We start from the raw sequence: 17,221 nt of genomic DNA on the forward strand, positions 1-17,221 counted from the left end.
CCCAATTAAAAGGAGGAGCACTTTGAAAATCTAATGGAAGCCTATGGGCAATGAGCTCCATACGCTACTATTAGATTTTCAAAGTGCTACTCCCGAAAATTGGGGGGGGGGGAATCCCCCCTGCACCATGGGGTCCTGTTGTCCCAAGGTCCCATGGCAGGGGGTGGGATTCTCCCCCCTCACTCGATTGGGGGGACACTTTAAAAAACATCCCAAGACCCATTTTTGCGCAAAACAGGGCCAGGGTTTTTTTTTAAAAGGAGGAACCAACCCAATCACAACTGCTATTGGAGCGGGGAAGGGGGACTTGGCTGCAGACAAGACAGGTCTGCTGCCAGGTCCCCTGGGATGTGGGGTGGAGGACTGTGGGGGAGGAAGTGGAACGATCAGGTAAACAACCCATGGTGGGTTGTCTGCTTGATCATCTGGTGGATGTACTAATGAGGCAGGGTGGTTTGTTCACAAAATGACCCACCTTACGTGGCTAGCCACCCTCCATGGATTAGCGTGACATGCAAAACGGTCAACCTATCCTATATGCAAGGCAAAATCTTTTACAGTGTGCAGACTGAGGCTTAATGTTTCCATGAAACAAAAACATATCTGAGAGTTACAGCAGTTTTCACCTTTTCATAAAGCTAAAACCACTAAGGACTCTAACTGGTAGCTTATTTCAATCTTTTCATTTATAATAAACAATGCACCTCAACCAGGCACAATGCGAAAGGGAAGGGTCCACTCATAGGAAGAAAATTGTTCAACTACAAAGAATCTGAAGGGGACATTTTTTCCACAGTAGGATCACTAAGTGCAAGGAAGCTTTTCCTGGACTCTTCAAAAATCTATATAAGCTACAATAGCCAATTCCTATTTACATGCACACAATGGTATAAGAGTAATAATCAAAGACTGTTAAATATTAGGAAATACAACTTGAGATTTTAAGGTCAAGTTACATATAGCCTGTTTAGACCACGTGTGAAGTGAACATATTCCAACTACCTCTCTTCAGTCACTGAAAACATTGAAGTGTTTCAGAAAGGAACACAGCACACAGTCATTTTACTGTTACGTTATAGAAGTTTGAACTGTTAAATAGACCAAGTAGTACTTAAGATTCTCCAAGTAGTACTTAGATTCTCCTGCAATTTAACATAAGTGATTTGTACTCAAGATTAACTATAAATGGGAAAAGAGAGTGAGCCAGTTAGTATTTGTAGCTCTGACAATATGTCAGTTGTGAATAAATGGTAAACACTTTCTCCGTCCTTGTTACATTGAGAGAGAATCTATAACATGTAGAGAATGTCAAACGTTTTAGGAACCAGAGAGCCATGTACAAGATGGCCAGTTTTGGACTCTTCATTACACCAAATCAGTTCTTTGCAATTACCTGTCAGATTAATTCAGCTATGATCTACGAGAACCACCAACATGAGGTCTTGTAATGTGAAGACACTACTCCAACACATGCATTCTCTCTCTATTAGTTAGAATCTTGCTTGAAAAGAGAATTTTTTAAGCGTAATATGAACGTTTGTGGAGTCATACCTTGCAGCTGATCATTTCTTCCACTCGTTCTTGAGACGTCTTCCCTCCTTTGTGTCTCACCAACACATAAACTGCTTTTACCTTTGGACAGGACCTTAGTAGCTTTTCCAGGAGAACTTTTCCCATGAAGCCAGTAGCTCCAGTGAGAAGGACATTCTTGCCTTCATAGTATTCTGGGATAGATACCATTATGATCTTAAGAGAATTCAAGAGGAAGTTAGGGCTTGCATATTGTATTGCCACTTAAATATTACAATTCACCTGCTCAATTCTCACATGACTACATTCCACATTCCATTTTTACAGAAATATGACAGTTGGCATAAATGAAATAAAGTGGGATGTTGCTGTTGACTAGTTTCTCTGAAGAAAAAGTACTCAAATACACAACTGCAGATGAAATACAGGTTATGTTAAGAAGCTGTATGTGCACACATACATACACAAACACACAAACACACATGTGCACAGAAGAGAACTAAACTGAGAATTTGAAAGTGCACATTAACACTGTAAATAATTAAGAACACAGAAGCACAATCTAATGCCTGGACAAGGCACTCTATAAAATATTGAAATTGCATCAGGAAACCTGACAAGGGAGCACACAACTTCCATGCAATTAAAAAGCCAAAAAGTAGCACTGTGAGTTTGACTGAATAGAATGCATTGTACTGCTTTACTAAACAAAGTAATAGTCACCCTTGTGCAACCAGAATTTAGCCCACACTCCGGGAGAGAGTGGAGGATAGGAAGGCCTGGCGTGCTATGGTCCATGGGGTCAGGAAGAGTCTGACACGACTGAACGACTGAACAACAACATGAATGTATTATCTAAGAGATGGCATCACATTTTCCCTTGCTACAGCCAAACACCATTAAAACATGCAATAGCTCCATGATAATTATATATGGATAAGATGGATAAATAAATTGTTGGGAAAAACTGTTATAATTTCTTTAACCACTAATTCAATAATTGATATAATTATAATAGGAAGCAATAGCCTGAATGGAGAAGGTGCATTGCAGTCTTGCCAATTTCCTGTACTTAAGCAGGCTAAAGATTTGGGGGGGAGGGGGGAGAAAACAAGAGAACCAATTGTTTTACTCTGTCTCAAGTCAATTCCTTACAGATGTGCTAGTTTCAACACATTTTCAGTTGAATAAAAGTCTGATTCTGAAATAACATTTTTCTTACGCAGAATGCCCTAAAAACTTTGATCCACGTAGCGAAAGCCACACAGATGGCACATGGCTATTCTATGGAGGAAAGACTTTTGAAATCAGCCATACATTTCTTAGTTTAACATTAACCCTCCTGTTTGCTGGAGCTTCAGGATGTTGTTGACCTATATCGCAATTGTGTCTACAGCTGTATCAGTGTAAGCTACACTTAAATCTGCATCTGTATTAAGGTCTGCTAACTGAATTATTATGGTAACAAGCCACATAGTGCAAATGGTAAGATTTTTCTCTTTGTAAGCTAGGAGAAAGCTAGTTTTGTTGTAAGAAATAAACACATTGCAAATGCCAACCATGCTTTACCATTTATTCATTGGTACAAGGGCTATATCCTTGCCAAGATAAAATTAGAAGGATTTCTAAAAGCGAAGATACAGTTCTTGAGAAATGTACATTAATCACATTCAACATATTAATCAGTTCTTGAAAAATACTACAACGTATGCCCCGTAGCTAAGAAACCTAAACATGTTTTGAAATATAAGACCCTGATTTTAAGATCTGAGGATAGAAAAATACTTTCGTCCAAACTTTTATTTGAGATTGGTCTTAATTTCCCATCTGTGCTGAAATACATCCCAATCTAACCAATCAGGGCAAAACGTCTTAAGTGCATTTTTGTATTTGTACTGATTTATATAGCAATCGTGAAACACCCCACCCCCACCTCCAAATTAGGGCCGCAGTGCAGGAAGAGATGGGTTAACCCTTTCCTTCTATACCACCATCCCATCCCCCTCTCCCCCAGCTTCTATTTGCATTGGGAGGGACACTGCTATTGGCAACAACAGTAGCTTCCCTCCCAGGACGACTGCAGCTTTGGGGCTACAGGCAGAGTTTAGCTGGGACTACAGCATGCTCTCTACCCATGCCAAGGTCCCAATGTGGATCAGGATCATTATGGCTGCTATTTAAACACAAAAGAAAGAGGCAAATGCAAAAATGCACTTAATCCAAAACTACTAGCGCAATTATTGTACGGCTCTCAATTGGGGCCTTTCCCGAATACCCAAACATTAGAACGTGTACAATCAAAATTTTTGAGGGCAATATTGGGTGTTCCTAGGGATGTCTCCAATGCAAAGATAAGATTAGAGACTGGCCAGATCAAAATTGAAGCTAGGGTCTGGGTGGCTATTCTTGTGTACTGGCTTAGACTGTCATATTTTCCTACTGGCCTTGCCCCACTAATTTTGCAAGACAATTTTAAATTCAATTGGATTCAGTCAACTGAACAGAAAATAGCTTTCTTGGGGCTTCCCTTGCGGACTTTATTAAATATGGGTTTTGAACAGGCAAGGGAAACTATCAAGCAGCACATTGCAGATATTGAGAGACAAAGTGACCTCAATAGTGCCCCAGAATTCTATCTCAGGGAGGACTACAGATACATCGTAACAGCTGCACCCTATCTTGAACAAATGGAACTGCATAAACATAGAAGGGCATTTACCTTGGCCGGTCTAAATGGACTCCCCTCGGCAGTTTTGGAGGGACAGTACAAAAAGATCCCCTGGTCAGACCACCTCTGCCCCTGTGGCATGGAACAGATAAACTACAGAGCATGTTTTGCTGTGGTGTATATTTTATAGAGATATTCGCGCCGCACTCATCTCCCCACTGATGAATCGCTTTCCAGGACGTACAGGACAACAATATGCCTGCCTATTGTTGTCTGACACTAATTTAACATTTACATATAGTGTTGCCAAATTTTTTGCGGCCGCGATAGGTGTTGAAGAAGGATGCTGAGGGAGCTCAGACTTACCTAGCTGGATGAAAGACAAAGTCTGGAGAGTAATGCCATGCACCCAATATGGCTGATATGCATTACATTAGTACTACGCTGTGTTGAAGTGTCTATTAACTTGACTGGGGATATATGGCAGATAATTTTAATGTAGTTCCTTTTTTGAGCTAGTATTTGACCGTAATAAAGTTTTATTCTTATTCTATTCACTTAATGTAAATGTAGTTTGACCTGGGTAATTATATTAATTCAGAAAGGATGTAAATTCCATTGTGGCTCTAATATATTACATCACAGCTTCCAATAACTGCAGAACTATTAGGGAAATTACTACTCTTTTCAATGAAACATTGCCCTCAAATAAAAGTATCCAAAGTTGATGTTATGGAGGATTTTTGAATGATCACTGTTGAACTGTTTGACCTGGTTCACACATCATGTTAAGTGATGGTGGGTTGTTATTGTGGGTGGTTGCAGGGTGGCTTAGCACGATACCCGAACGTGGAGCAGCTTTTCCGCCATGGGTTGTTTTTCGCAAACAAGCGATCTTGAGAACCCATGGCTTGTAGTAGGGTTGTTTAGGGTGGCTGCTTGTTAACGTCAAACCTGGCTGAGCAATTTTATCTTGGGTTGTTGGGAATGGCTATAGAGCTGCCCAGCAAGACAAAAAATCCTGCCACTCCTCTCGATCTTGCTAGTGCTGCCACCATTCTCCCTCGTCGCTTCTCAGCACCCTCTGCTTCAGGATGGATTAGTAATTATTTTTCACAGAAATCTTAAAGAAAGGACATTGGAGAGTGTCCCAATCACATTCACAATTTTTTATTGAAAACTTGTTTCTTTGCAAGTGTGAATGTCTGCTGCTAGGAATTTTGCATAATTTCCCCCTCCGTTTTACTGCTCTGCCATGACATTTGCATATTTTTAGCAATCTGCCTTAGTCCACCAGGTAGGTGAAACAATTGTGCTTTTCATGAGAACCAAAAGCATGAAAATTGGCACACTTTTAGACCATACCATATTGAATATTTTTTGCTATAGGGCCATCTCAGATTTGCCCTGTAACAAAATTGGCAACCATTTTGAAATATGGCCACCAACTGCAGTTACAATTACTCAGTTTTTGGAGAATCATGTATATTTTAGGATTTATGAGAGCTGATTTATTTGCGTTATAACTTTAGAAGTGTACAAAAAGCCAAATGGGAGTTAATCAAAACAAAAATCTTAAGGTTCTGTAATAAAATATAGACCTATGTTGTTGGTTTTTAAGCTAGGCATTGGAAAAAAATAACTTAAGAACAGAATTACTATTTATTTCATGTAAATACAACATTGTCATTACCAGGCCTACCACACTCAATTATTATTTATTTTTTAGTCAAATACACTTGGATACTGTTGGACACCCCCCCCCCCTTATTAGTCAGTACAAAGTGAGCCACAAAGACAAAGAGCAGTACACTGTAGAGCAGCCTTGTCAACTTGCAATGTGCTCTACAGCCTTTCTTGCAGACACATTGTATATGTTCCCTACAAGCTTGTGTACCCTCTGGTAGGGTTGTCCAGCATATTTCCCATCCATCCCCATCCTTCTTCCACCCCCAATCACTCAGTGAGGGAAGCTATGGTGTTGCAATCATCATTTGGGCCCAGCATTGACCAGCCTGGTAGACAGCCCTTTTGATATGCTGAATGAGTGCATCCTGTGTAGGAGGTAGACCATCAATTGCTCTACCTTTCTGCATGAACAGCTGCTTCCTTGCATCATTAACATGCTCTCTGCTGCTGGTACGGTCATATAGCAAAACTACACATCTCTCCAGTGGCTTCAGCCATTCTTCTACTGCCTGCTGTCTTGGCCTATCAGCCAAGGTACAGAATGCTGAAATAACATCTCCATATGCATTCCAGGTGTCCCATGCAGTCCTTTTGCCCCTGCCCCCCAAAAAGGACACAGCATCACACCCAGTAATTGTGTGGAACATTGGCAAGGAGATACACCAATCAGGACCCAGAGCTCTTGCTAACAAATGAGCAGCAAGGAACTGGAAGTTCTTCCCAACTCCAAATACCATCCATAGTTCATTTATGTTCAGGCACTCTTCCGATGTTATGACCAGAACTACAACATCAGCGTCAACAGTACTTATTAGGGCTTTATTATACCCTTGCTGCACAGCATTGCTTAAGTGGAGTAGGATGCGAGTGTCTGCCTCTTTGCGTGAGCACAGAGCTGGCCCAAAGACATATTGACAATTTACACAAAGCACATTCGTCTTGTTTGTAGTAATGACCTGTTTGTTAATGTCAATGCCTGCTAGCGTGATTGCCAAGAAGGAGAACAACTCAGTCTTGCTGTCATCAATGCAGGGAAACTCTTGCCAGTTTTTTGGGACTGGACTTGATAGTTCAACACATTTCCAAACACCTTTTCCCGTGTGTGTCACTCTTCAAACTTTCAGGCCTATACACATCCTAGTTGTCTAATCTTGTTATATACTGAAGCTGTGATTTGATGCAGGGAAGGAAAATATCAGTGGCATAATCCTAAAATGTTTTTGCAAGCCCTGGTCGCAGCATGTTGCTGATGGCAGTACCAAGAATGTTCACCGGCACTAAAGGATTGGAGAAATGTTCTTTCACAGTTGTGAGCTCATCCAAACAGTGCAACAAATCAGACTTTGTTCCTGTTCTCAGACTCCCCATCTTTGACAGTGCTGGGGGCCAGGCTTCATTTTCATGGTGAAAGAAGTCATCAAGACCACCATTGTGTATCTGGGATGCAAAGTAAGGTCTAGAGGAGAGCGAGCAGTCATTCTTTAGGGGTATCAGTTGCAGTTCTTTACTTTCCTCTGACTAAACGATGGCTGAAGATATGGAGTTTGCTCCATTTGATAGGATCTGTGATAGGTTTGTCTTGGCTGACAAGCCTCTCAATGACATCTCCCAAGTTTCTCAATCTTGAGTAGTGCGTCTGCCACTGCTGGATCTACAATGGGTTTCCCATATCTTCTACAGCTTGAGCGAGAGACTTAACAGATTTTGCAAATGCCATCTGTGAGTGCTTTTTGGCCTCATGGTGATGCTCATCTGCGTCCCATCTCCTATTACTTGAATTTTCAAATTCTTCAGGACCAGACACCATCCATCGACACAGAGCTGCTGGGTTTCCTGTTAGGCCTGCAGCCCCACTATCTCCTTTTACAGATGCATTATTCTTCTCATGGGCCTGGTCAATGGAAATAGCAGAGAAGGCACATTTTGGCTTTTTGTGACAAATTTCCCTTTCATGAATTCTTCATAGATGTTATAGTGGTGCTCTTTAAGTGAACAAACCCATATCAGGTAAGTGGACAGGGATCCATCTTGTATAGTGGGTATGGTCCAAAGCAAAGAACCAGGGAATAATCTTGGACAGGGCCTCAATATAGAGCTGGAAATCTCCCTCTCGTATCGCTCTCTCATGAGTAATCAAGATAAGCTCCAACTGTAGAATGATGTACCAGAATTGGAACTGGGGACATACATTACTTCTTTCATTATACCAGTCTTCCAGTGACAAGAAGTGGCCATCGTCTTCTAAGTCTTGGCTGTCCTCATTACAGGCCTGCTGGAGAAGTACATAGAGACTACTGGCTATGATTTGATGAGCCCTACAGGTGTGTGTCACATGGGACACTTGTACAAATGAATCGGCTTTTCCTGCTCTGGTAACACCAGCTTGAACAAGTACTCCAGTTCACCCACTTTCATCCAGAAGATCTCCAAGTACCTTGAGAACCGCCATCTCAATATGGAGCCCACCAACCATTACGAATTAATTATAAAGTACCTCTGACAGTGTTTGGTGTACACTTGCCCCTACCCCTTGCTCAATGGGGATGCCTAAGGCAAGAAGAGCTGCAAGAGAATCCCTATCAGTCCTAAGATCCCCCCCCCCCCGGCCCCAACTGCACTCTAAATATGCATCCCACTTGAGCTGTGTACCAAAGTCTAGGCATCCTACTAATTTAACCACAGGGGACTTTCGATAGTCATCCTTCCAAAAATCAGGGCTTTCACTAAATGAATGTGCACCAATATGCCAGCCAAGAAATGCTTCTTTCCAAGTCACTAGGTAGCATGTATAAACACCCCATTTATCCACAACCCTATATTCCTGCTATATGCAACATCCATAATAGGTTGTTATATAGTGGCAACTGGTCACCGATCATGGAAAGCTGTCTGCAATTCAAATAAAGCTGCAAATCAGCAATGAGGAAATGTAGTAATGCTGCATGCCAGCCTTTTCCAATCTGGTGTCCTCCAGATGTTTTGGACCACAGGTCTCACCATCCCTAACTACGCTGGTGGGGCTGGTGAGAGTTGAAGTCCAAAACATCTGGAATGTACCAGGTTGGGGAAAACTGCTGTATGCTATATTTTTTTAATGATTTAGGTAGGTATTAGATCTAGAAACTTTATGAAGAGCCAAAGATAAATTTAAGCTCAAGATGTGACCTGACGTACCTTTGTCATACTTAATACATTCATAATACATAAATGCTATTTGTGTAGTATATTGTTGAAGAAAATATGTCAACCTTTAGAGGAAACACACATTTATAAATTCAGTATTTAAGCTCAGTGCTTTTAGTTCAGATAATGATGCATTCAGAGGTATTGTCTTTTTGACAGATGTTTGATCAGCAGTCCGATGGAAGGCACTTAAAAAAATACAAAAAAACAAGGCTAACAGCTCCAGCATTGTGGCCAATATTTTCTCTTAATAAAAGAATCTAGTGTTTAAAGTTGCGTAAGCACCATTGTAGAATAAACAATCGCTGCTCTGTTAGCCCCCAAATATCACAACATCTCTGTTTTGTTGAAGTACAAGCTTTATTCACTTTTTTCCAGAACTTAAGTTTTAGAAATAGGAGAAGAGGTAGCAAACACAAGGAGCAGATAACTATTGTAGATAAAATGTGGACTTCTACCTAAAATAAGCTTTTCTGGTTAAATAATATTAAAGTTGCTAGAACTTTGAGCTTTGCAAAAATGCAACATATTGAAATAGAAAAGAACATGCAAAATATATGGAGTTAATGTTAAATTCTGATGTACTGTGCTTACATCAGACAGTACTGCAGTTTAACAGAGACACAAAATGCTATAGAAAAAGTCACTAGATCAATCAATTTAAAAATTAAAAGGACTAGCTAGGTGTCATTCCATGCAGCTATTTTGCCTAGCAGCACTACCCTATATTCTTCCATTGCTCAGATTTCAGACAATATAGTTCAGTGCTATTACTGAAGTATTTAAATGCAGCAGAGTTATCACCATCTAAAACCAAAACATTTCTTATATCCATGTAATCCCAAGTAGCATCTTTAGCTGCTTTCATTGAATGTCTAGCTAAGTGAAGGTTTTCTGTACTTTGGCTATTGGTATTAGCTGTAGAAATCTTTCAGTGTTGCTGAAATTATGAAGACCGCCAACTGCACAGCAGGACTAGTACAGGCAGACCATTTTGCCATTTGCAAGTTGCCCAAGGCCATCGATATGAACAGGGTCAACACATTTTAGACGGCCTTGCTGCCCGACCAAACATTTATCACCAGGACCCCTGCCCCAGGGGCAGAGTCTTCTACATGTCTCTGAAACATGTAGAAGACATGTCTTGTACATATCTTGTACATGTCTCTAAAACATCGAAAAAGTCTCCTGCTCTTCTCTCCAGTTTTAAGATTGGGGTGGGCAGGTGGGGAAGATAACATTAAACCAATCCCAGCCCTCCAACAGTTCAGAGTTGGAGGGAAGAAGCTTGTTCTTCCTCTGCACCCAATTGGCTCCAGTCTGAACACCCAGCAGGCGCAGAGCAAGGCCACATACCTCCTCCTCCGGCTCCTAAGCTGGATGGAAAAGGTGATGGTGTGTTGGCTTGCTTTGCCCCTTTACACAATTTAGGCACAAAAGCAAGTCCGTGTATCTATCTCCCACCCCTCTCTAGCCTCCAGCCGGAAAGGAAAAGTAGAGATGTGTAGGCTTGCTCTGCATTTGCACCCACTGGGCGCTCCAAGGTCAAGTCATTCACCAAAGGCAACCCCACAAGCTGGAAGGTAGAGGCAGAGATGGAGATGCACCACTTCCTCTGCCTGGGAGCAGTGCTTGGAGTGTCTGTCAGGCACAGAGAGAGATTTATCCTCTTTTCTTTAGCTCCAGGTTCTGAGGAAGCCTCATACTCATCTTGCTCACCAGAACCTGGCTCCCATCACACCACGGTGAGCATGGCAAGTGAAATTATTGGTCTCTGAATATAATGCCTTCCATGTGCCCTCTCTTGCCAGTATGCACCACAGATCCCCTGATTTGCAGGCAACCTAACCTGGATGAAACATGCAGAGAGACGACTACAGCATGACTCAGCCAAAGCTAATTATATTACAGGATTTCCCATTCTGTTTTTAAAACAGCAACTATTCCCTAGTAATAGCACCCTCTCTCTGCTGAGAATGCAGATATGAAGTTCAGCAGATACATCATTCCTTCCATTTCCAAAGTTCAGAGATTCGTGTGTTTTCTTATGTAGTCAAAATAGCTGGTGATCTATTCACAAGTAGGATTATCAGCAGGCTTGGGGAAAACCCAAGGTTTACTAAAGTACAAAAAAAGCCTAAGGGGGAACTCCCAAAAGAGCCCAGTAAGTATTGAGCATGCTCAGTGGCCATTAGGGATGTCAGAGAAATCCGCTGCAGATTCCTGAGGCCAGATTCCAAAGAATCCGGCCTCAGGTATCCGCAGCAGATCGGGACCACTTACCTCCGCTCCAGGAGGACTGGAGGTGGAATGGCACTCAGCTGCTTCTTGCCAGTCAGAGCCGTTCGCCTCCTCCCTGTCCCTGCCGATTGCCATGTCTTAAAAAAAAAAAGGCCATCAGCAGGATGTGCCCATAAACTTATACGCAAAATAGAGCCGTGAATCTTGCGTATAAGCCTATGGACACATAGATTAGATGCAAGATTCACAGCTCTATTTGCGTCTAAGTCTATGGGCACATCCTGCCAATCACCATCAGTTTTTTCTTTTTTTTTAAAGAAAAGACATGGCAATTGGCAGGGACAGGGAGGAGGCAAACAGCTATGGCTAGTAGGAGGGAAGATAAGCGGCCCCCAAGCTGGTTCCCCCCCCCCTCAGAATCCTCGCAGAGCGGAGCCACTCTGGAGGATTCCGGGGGGCGGGGGGGGGAGGAACGGATCGTCTCCCCTGCCCCCACGGATTCCCCACCGGAACAGACGGTGGGGAATCCATACACCCCTAGTGGCCATGGAATGCAGAATGACTGTTGGAGGGGTGGGGGAACAGAAAAAATGTGTGTGTGTGGGGGGAATGGAATGGAGTATAAAGAGGACGGCATGGCTGAGTGGCTGGAACAATGAAGGGGAGAACTCCACCCTGCAACATTTTGTTGCTGGTCCCACTTGTTCCATATAATGAACGGCTTGGTGGTTTTGGACTATATCTGTACCGAGTCTGATACAATTCTGTTGATACAACTTTAATCTAACCTTGTCCTGCAAGCCCAGTATTTCCTCAGTTTTTGTCTACTATTAAAGTTTGGATGCAGGCATGCCAAATGAAAATAAATGGAGACAAGATTGAAGTAAGCGATGATTAGCATACATTGAAGCCTGCCAGGGAAAAGTCACTGGATGCGCCTGGTTGTACAGCTCTGCCTGAAATCAATTCCTGATTGCAACAGCAGGCAGTCCAACATTGCAGAGGTCCAACATTCAAGACCTGCAATGGCAATTCATGCTAGACTCCTGTACATGGGACTGAACCGATGACTGGGAGATTCAACTTGTGTAAAGCACAACCAAGAGCATTCCAATATCTACACTGCTTCTTCATATTCCATTCCATCCCCCCGCCATTTTTCTGTTTCCCCCCTCCAACAGTCACTCAAGGTGCATTTTTTATATTTAAAACCCAAAATAATTTGGGCTCAACTATCAGACAAAGAATATTTGTTTAAGTGCCTCATCACAATTCCAAAGATCAAACAAAGGGACACTTGCACAACCTGCATCTCATATCTGATCTGCATGAGTGTGCAAAGAGATGCATTCTGTAACTACCTACAATTGTTGAACTCTCTTCCACTGGACTCTCACAGCCCAAATTTATTTTCTGTAACATTAAGACCGATTTGGGCTATCTGTCAAAATTCAGGATTAAGTTGGATGTTGTTTTTTATCTGTTTTTAGCCTACCTGCTTTGTATGCTTCTAAGATTAGTTTTCCTTTTCCTGGCTTCTGATATAACGCAGGTTGCACGTTTAAGATTGTAGCTTGCTAGTAATTTGCTGGAAGGTTGCAATGAGGTTGGCCATTTCCCAGAGAAGATCAGTTCAGGATAGGACACAGCTTCCTGTTTTAAAATAGCAAATAGAAGTATATGTGGAGGAAAGCTACACTTCTATAACAATTTGATAGTTATTTGCAATTATACTGGATTTGAGGATTTTTTAGAATTATAGTACAAAAGTATAAACTTGAGCTGTACTCCTGGCTATCTTAGAGAAACTTAAAGAAAAAAAGGGAACGATCAGATTTCAAGTCTTCTTGTGTAAGATGAAAAACTCCAGCAAATGTAGGGATTCCATCTGAGGAATCAAGGAACCAATTATACTGTTGCAGCAACAGTACAGTGTATGTTAATGAAGCCAAAATTAAGGAACAGGCCTAGACAGAAGTAAAGCTACACCATAGTTCTCCCATGATATTGTTACATTCTGTTACCTGTATAATGCCCCCCAATTTCAGCCACTTACCGTTTTCTTTCTGGAAACAAAAATACGCTTGGGGCATAAAATATCCCAATTATGTCTTTATGCGCCAAACACAAGCAACGTACTTGGGTGTAAAAAATGGCCCCTGGGTTTTTCCAAAGAAAACTGGTCTAGGGAAGCAGGCTTAAGTACTCCAGGTATCAATAAGTTGGCACAAACTATGGGATTTCATTGGGGGAATGTTTACCTCACCAGAAAGAGATGTGTTATAGGGAAAGAAAAATACCCCACAACATTAGTTCTTAGTAATAAATGCTTTACTTAAAATTTTACTTTGACAATTTGGTATTTTTCTAATATTTTGAGTTTATAACATACTTCTTTTGACACCACAGACACATGTTGTTTGTCTGTATTTTTTTACCACTAATGCTTGAGGGTTAAAGGTATTGTCTTAGCTTACTGTGAAGTACTTCAAATGAAAAGAAAGTGATCAGAGCCATATGGAGCTGAAGGATTGGAATTTTTTGGCGGAACCCCAAAGCAGGACACCTATAAAAAAGGAATTACCTCATTGACCTTCAGCACTGGCAGCTATCAAGACAGCTACTGCAGTTTAGTAGCGCTGACTTGACTATTATAGTTATGTGCCAAGGGGGAGTTCAACCCCCCTCAGCAACTCCCTATATACCACATTAGGGAAGCTCAGACTTCATGTGTGTCACGAGTTTATCCACTTCATCAAAGTTAATCTTCTAGCTAGAGAAAACTGCATGGGCTGGTGGATCTGGTCAGAAACCTGCATACATCTGATCACTTAATACCTAAAACTAAAAAACTGCACTATGCATTACTACGAGCGTTGACATAACTGGATGCATGTTTCCACCACAGTAGACTGTCATTTAGAAAATACCAAACTAAATTTAATAAGTATGTAACATTAAAAACAATCATCTGGCTATTAGAAGGATTTGACTCCTATCCAACAAAATAGACAATTCAATGTCAACTGTCTGGCAGTAAATCCAGACTAGCAATAAAAATGAGGACACACAACAAATCATGGCAGTGGAGAAGGCCTGGGGGAAAGAGAAGGGAGAGAGCCACACAGAGGAATAGCTGGCAGAAAGGGGCTGACAGGGCCACAAGAAATACCAAGCCCTCTGCCTCATCTGCTGTTACCTGCTAGCAAGAGTGCCTTCTTACCTGTCTTTTTTGCTGGCTTTGCTGGACTGTTTCACTCTGCAGCTTGCTAATAAGGGTTTGCAGCTTGGGACTGTGTGGTGGCTGGAGTAGGCTGGAGCCTCACCTGTGAGCAGCTCTGGGAAGACACTCATAATGAACCAGCCCTACTGTGGGGGCAGGGTCAACCCCGAAGGGGCAACACCAAAGGGGGTTGACCCTTTGGGTTATCATGTGGGCAAGAGCGTCCCTCTGTTGGTCTGGGAGTAGGAAGGCTGTCAGGCTCCTGTGTGAGAGACAGGCCTATAACCCTCACCTAGGGTGAGAGCCTGGGTGGGGGAAGTTTGCGGTGTGTGGAAGCCCCCCCCCCCGCCCCCCGAATGAGAGTCAGGGGTGGAGAAAGATAAGCTCCATCCAACTAGGAATGGGATATAGCCACCTGTGTAGGATCATAATTTGGGTGAGCTGCTCAGGGGAGACACAAGGGAGCAGAGGGCCTGGGCTGTAGTTTTTAAAAATTGTGGTGGGTGGTGGGTTTATAGGGTTGTGTTTGTGATTTTAGGGGTGGGTTCCCCACCTGATAGGCAGAAGTGAGGGAGGCATGTGTCTACGTGGCGGAGGCAGTGGGGGAAGTTCTGAGGGGCAGAATACTCCTAAGTTGGGCAGCAGATGCTGGCAGAGCACTAGGAGCAGGCCAGGCTGGGTAAAGGGAACAGGGAAGAGATGAGTAATATCTGTCCCGGGCCTGTCCAGAGCCGAAGGATGGCTTGGGGATGCGTGACTCCATCCTCTGGCCTTTGTCCGCTGCTGTGTAATGCCAGGTCCATTGCCCATAAAACATCTCTCATCCATGACATGATCCTGGATGAGGGTGCAGACCTGGCACGTATTACAGAGACCTGGCTAGACGAGGCCACTGCTCCTACTCCTGCAGCCATTTGCCCGGCCAGATTTTGTATACGGAGCAGCAAAGGGCTGGGGGTAGGGGAGGGGGAGTGGCTGTTATCTACTGGGAGTCCTTGGTCCTCACCAGACTCCCCCCCTCCAGGAGACCAGGGTTGCTGATTGCATTGGAGGTTGGGCCCGAAGGGTAGTCTGGGGATTCTGCTCGTGTACCATCCACCCTGGCTGAGGTGCTTGAGGTGGTCTCTGATGTGTGTGTATAGTCCCCTAACTTGTTGGTGTTGGGGGATTTCAATGTACATTCAGAGGCCACCCTCGTGGGGCCATCTCAGGACTCCCTGGGTGCTCCACCCTATTCCAACTGGGCCCACCCATGTAGCTGGTCATGTGTTAGACCTTGTGTTTGTTTCTGGAGAAGCGGGGAGTGATCTGGAAATCGGGGGTATATCCATTACCCCCTTGTCATGGTCAGATCACTACTTGGTGGGGTTGGACTTCTTGGTTCCACAATCCCTCTGCATGGGTGGAGGACCCATTAAGATGTTCCACCCCAGGTGTCTTATGGATCCAAATGGATTCCTGACTGCACTTGGGAATTCTTTGGAACACGCCAACAGCCAATTGGTCAAGACCCTGGTGGATGGCTGGAATGCTGCAATCACTGAGGCGTTAGACCGGGTGGCTCTGAAACGGACTCTCCCCCTGACCAGAGCTCAGACTGCACCATGGTTCACTCCACTCTTGTGAGCTCTGAAGTGGGAGGTGAGACGCCTAGAGTGCCAGTGGTGGAAATCTCGCTCCGAAGACGTTTGGACATGGGTTACAGCTGCAGCTTCAGCCTACCATGCGGTGATAAGAGCAGCAAAAAAGAATTTTTATGTTGCCTCTTTATCACGTCCACACAGTGCTGTCCCAGGACGCTGTTCCGAGTGGTCCGGAACCTGATCGGTCCAGTTGTTCTAAAACCAATGGAGCATTCTAAGGCCTCTTGTGATGAGTTTGCAAAGCACTTTGCAGATAAAATCGACCAGATCAGGAGTGCTATTCTGTGCACTGTGGATACAGTTAGTGAGCAAGGGGCGGCCAGTGGCAGACCACTTGTGTGGGATCAGTCCCAGCTTCCTCCTTCTGATGAAGTGGACAAGGTGCTTTCATCTTTAAGGCCAGCCACTTGCTTACTCGATCCTTGCCCATCTTGGCTCATTATGAGCTGCAGGGAGAGACTAAGGGAGGGAATCAAGATGGTGGTGAATGTCTCCCTTAAGGAGGGAGTGATGCCATCAGCCCTCAAGGAGGCAGTGATAAGACCACAATTAAAGAAGCCCTCCTTGGATCCCCAAGACTTGAACAACTTTTGCCCCGTCTCAAATCTGCCGTTTGGGGGAAAAATGATTGAGCGGGTGGTGGCACTGCAGTTGCAGGCACACTTGGAAGAAGCCGATTATGTGGATCCACTTCAATCGCGCTTCAGGCATGGGCATGGGACAGAAATTGCCTTTGTGGATGATATGAGGAGGGCTCTGGATAGGGGCGAATGCTCCTTCCTTATTCTCCTCAATCTCTCAGTGGTTTTGATGCCATCGACCATAGTATCCTCCTGGACTGCCTGGAGGGGTTGGGCATAGGGGACACCATATTACAGTGGTTCTGTTCCTTTCTCTCTGGCAGGTACCAGAGGGTAGCTCTGGAGGAGGAGCCTTCAGACCTTTGGCTACTCACTTGCGGGGTGCCCCAGGGTTCTATTCTCTCCCCAATGCTATTTAACAACTATGTGAAGTTGCTGGGAGCTATCATCAGGAGGCTTAGGG

The 17,221-nt window shown here is 43.5% G+C and overlaps 1 protein-coding gene across 10 annotated transcripts in view; it reads right to left on the reverse strand.

Annotated features, from left to right (window-relative positions):
* Positions 1-17,221, reverse strand: part of FAR1 (fatty acyl-CoA reductase 1) — a 63,723-nt gene that overhangs the window by 31,032 nt on the left and 15,470 nt on the right. For 6 of the 10 annotated variants that reach the window (XM_084853622.1, XM_084853592.1, XM_084853656.1 and 3 more), the window contains exons 2-3: positions 12,807-12,964; positions 1,552-1,746 (exon numbers count right to left, since the gene is read on the reverse strand). In XM_084853622.1, the coding sequence (XP_084709748.1) occupies positions 1,552-1,740 (189 nt within the window). In that variant the 5' untranslated portion in view covers positions 1,741-1,746; positions 12,807-12,964. The remainder of the gene's footprint in view (positions 1-1,551; positions 1,747-12,806; positions 12,965-17,221) is intronic. The other 4 variants (XM_084853647.1, XM_084853612.1, XM_084853665.1 and 1 more) reach the window with 1 other exon arrangement.

The sequence above is a fragment of the Heloderma suspectum genome, chromosome 1 (genome assembly GCF_057233095.1).
Source record: "Heloderma suspectum isolate Gila_16-S chromosome 1, 16-S_ref, whole genome shotgun sequence".
Taxonomy (NCBI): Eukaryota; Metazoa; Chordata; class Lepidosauria; order Squamata; family Helodermatidae; genus Heloderma; species Heloderma suspectum.